The sequence below is a fragment of the Rhincodon typus genome, chromosome 31 (genome assembly GCF_021869965.1).
Source record: "Rhincodon typus isolate 14 chromosome 31, sRhiTyp1.1, whole genome shotgun sequence".
Classification (NCBI taxonomy): Eukaryota; Metazoa; Chordata; class Chondrichthyes; order Orectolobiformes; family Rhincodontidae; genus Rhincodon; species Rhincodon typus.
In genome coordinates, this window is record NC_063362.1 from 270326 (window position 1) to 273963 (window position 3638).

At 41.5% G+C, this 3638-nt stretch overlaps 1 protein-coding gene across 1 annotated transcript in view; it reads left to right on the top strand.

Annotated features, from left to right (window-relative positions):
- vwa5b1 (von Willebrand factor A domain containing 5B1) overlaps window positions 1-3638 on the top strand; it is a 207043-nt gene that overhangs the window by 93270 nt on the left and 110135 nt on the right. The window contains exon 10 of the mRNA XM_048614851.1: window positions 577-779. Within this exon, the coding sequence (XP_048470808.1) occupies window positions 577-779 (203 nt within the window). The remainder of the gene's footprint in view (window positions 1-576; window positions 780-3638) is intronic.

A 3638-nucleotide genomic window follows, 5' to 3' on the forward strand; every position in this document is an offset into this window, starting at 1 on the left:
TACAGTTCGTACAATCAGCACAATCAGTATAATCAGTACAGTCAGTATAATCAGTACAGACAGTATAAACAGCACAATCAGTCCAGTCAGTGCAGTCAGTACAGTTATTATAATCAGTATATTCAGTATAATCAGTACAGTTAGTACAATCAGTACAATCAGTACAGACGGTATAATCAGTACAGTCAGTACAATCAGTACAGTCAGTGTAATCAGCACAATCAGTATAATCAGTACAGTTATTACAATCAGTACAGCTAGTAGATTCAATAGAACACTACTTCTGCTAAGTGTCCACCAACATAATTCAAAATCAAAAACCTTATCCATTTCAAATTCTCAAGAAACATTACTCTTGATGTGCTCTTGTACCTCCAGATATTTTCTGGTACTCTCTGCCTGCTATACCCCACATTAGATTCACTGATTCCATGTCTTCCTTCACGGCCGTGGGAACAGAAGTTGATTAAGAAAACACTAACTGCGTGAATAGACTTTTCACTGTCAATAAAATGTAAATAGAAATGTTAAAATTCATCGCTCTTAATTAAAATGGTTTAAAATAAATCTTTGCAGGAGACACTGACGGTAGCTTGTGACTATATCAGAAAACTTCGGGCTGACATGGGAGGAACAAATTTACTGGCGCCTCTGAATTGGATCTTCCGCCAACCGATTCAGAGAGAGCACCCACGGCTGTTGTTTATCCTGACAGATGGCTCTGTCAGTAACACCGGGCGAGTGATAGAACTAATCCGGAATCATTCCCGTACGTGCAGGTAAGGAACATTGATCTTTTCGTTCTGTCGCCTTTCGGTTCAAAGGTACAGACTGATGTAAACTTTACGGTTTTGATTCTTGCAAATTTGCAATCGCTCTTGAGTTCTATGCAGCTGCTAAGCTAAAGTGGAGGTAATGTTCTTATTTTAAAATAAGTTTTCATTGAAACTCTTTAAATATAATTAGCTAGAATTTTACAGCACAGAAACGGGCCATTCAGTCCAACTGGTTCATGCTGGAGTTTATGGTCAACGTGTCCCCTCTCTGCCATTTCAATGCACCCTTCCACTGTGTGCTCCAATTAATGTATCCAATTAAACATTCATTCTGGTTGAAGTAGACCAGACAATATTATCAAAACCTTGATATGTCAATGATCAGAGAGATCTCAAAAGTTGCTATACCCACTGCAATGGAGCAGTTTTGGGGGGACAGAGATTGGAGTGAATTAATTATTAGTCATACTATGACACTGACGAAGAATACAAACCCTACTGGTACTACTAAAGAAAACAATTGCATCTTATAAAGGAGCATACTGTCTGATCTGGTAACAGTCCCTTAGAAACTCGCTGAAACAAAGCTTTGAAGTAATATTGTCACAAGGCCACAGCCCTTTGTAGTCTTGAAGATATTCTTAAACTATTTGATTTGATTTGATTTGATTAAAATAGAGAAAACTGTTTAAAAATCCCAAGTCACCTCAAGATTGAGTGAGGGAATCAAAAAAATCATCCTCAGGTTTGAGAGTGGAGGTGCTTGCAAAATGAGAGACTTCCTGTAATCCAGATCCACCAAAATCTATTAACATCTATTCTTAGAAATAGATATTCTGAGGCTTGTTGTTATAAAAAATGAGGAGGTGTTGGTTTTGAAAAGCATGAAATTTGACAAGTTTCCTAGACCTGACGGGATGTATCCCCAAATACTGGGGGAGGCAGGTGAGGAAATTGCTGGGACCATGGGAATCTTTGTATGCTCTCTAGTCACCGGAGATGTTCCAGAGGACTAGAGAATAGCCAACGTTGTTACTTTGTATAATTAGGGCAACAGGGATAATCTGGGAATGTACACCCCAGTCAGCCTTAGGGAAATTGTTGGAGAAGATTCTTAAGTACAGGATTTATTCACATTTGGAGAAATATAGACTTATTATTGATTGATAGCATGGCTTTGTGCAGGGGAGATCGTGTCTCACAAACTTGATTGAGTTTTTTGAGGAAGTGACAAAGCTGATTGATGAGGGCAGGGTGGTGGATGTTGTCAACATGAACTTTAGCAAGGCCTTTGACAAGGTCCCTCATTGGCACGCAGTTTGAAATGTCTAATGCAGAAGGGAAGTGTACAGTAAATGGCAGATATCTTAGAAGGATCAACATAGAGAGGGATCTAGATGTACAGGTCCACAGTTCTCTGAAAGTGCGACACATGTGGATAAGTGGTCAAGAAGGCATACGGCATGGTCAGGGTATAGAGAATCAAAATTGGTACGTCATGTTGCAGCTGTATAGAACTTTAGTTAGGCCACATTTGGAATGTTGTGTACAATTTTTTTGCCACATTACCATGGATGTGGAAGCTTTAGAGAGCTGATATATCAGGATGTTTACCAACCAAACCAATCGTTGCCTGGTTTAGAGGGCATTAGCTATTGAAGAGGATTGGAGAAACTTGGTTTGATTTCACATGAATGTCAGAGGCTGAGAGAGCGATACTTCAGTGTGATTTGGATAAGCTGAGTGAGTGGGCAAATACATGACAGATGCAATATAATGTGGATATAATGTGGGTGGCACAATGGCACTGTGGTTAGCTCTGCTGCCTCACAGCACCAGGGACCTGGGTTTGATTCAACCCTTGGGCAACTGTCTGTGTGGAGTTTGCACATTCTCCCAGTGTCTGTGTATGTTTCCTCCCATAGTCATAAAGATGTGCAGGTTAGGGTGGATTGACCATGTAAATTAGGTGGATTAGCCATGGAAAATGCAGGGTTACAGGGAAAGGGTAGGGGGTGAGTCTGGGTGAGATGCTCTTTGGAGAGTCGGTGTGGACTTGTTGGGCTGAATGGCCTGTTTCCTACCTGTAGGGGTTCTGGGAGCATAAACAGGATGGCAGATTATTATCTAAATGGCAATATATTGGGAAAGGGGAAGGTACAAAGACACCTGGGTGCCCATAGACACCAGTTACTGAAAGTGAGCATGCAGGTACAGCAGGTAGTGAAGAAGGCAAATAGTAGTTTGGCCTTCACAGCAAGAAGATTCAAGTACACAACCAGGGGTGTCTTGCTGCAATTGCACACAGCCTTGGTGAGATCATACCTGGAGTATTGCATGCAGGTGACTTGATAGAGACATACAAGATGATCAGAGGATTGGATAGGGTGGACAGTGGGAGCCTTTTTCCTCGGATGGTGATGGCTAGCACGAGGGGACATAGCTTTAAATTGAGGGGTGATAGATATAGGACAGATGTCAGAGGTAGGTTCTTTACTCAGAGAGTAGTAAGGGCGTGGAATGCCCTGCCTGCAAAAATAGTAGACTCGCCCACTTTAAGGGCATTTAAATGGTCATTGGATAAACATATGGATGATAATGGAATAGTTTAGGTTAGATGGGCTTCAGATTGGTTTCACAGGTCGGCGCAACATCGAGGGCCGAAGGGCCTGTACTGCGCTGTAATGTTCTATGTTCTATGTTCTATGTTTGATCTCTTTATTTGAAGAACAATGTCCTGGCTATGGAGGGAGTACAACAAAGGTTTATCAAACTGATATCTGGCATAGTAGGAACTGCAGATGCTGGAGAATCTGAGATAACAAGGTGTAGAGCTGGATGAACACAGCAGGCCAAGCAGCA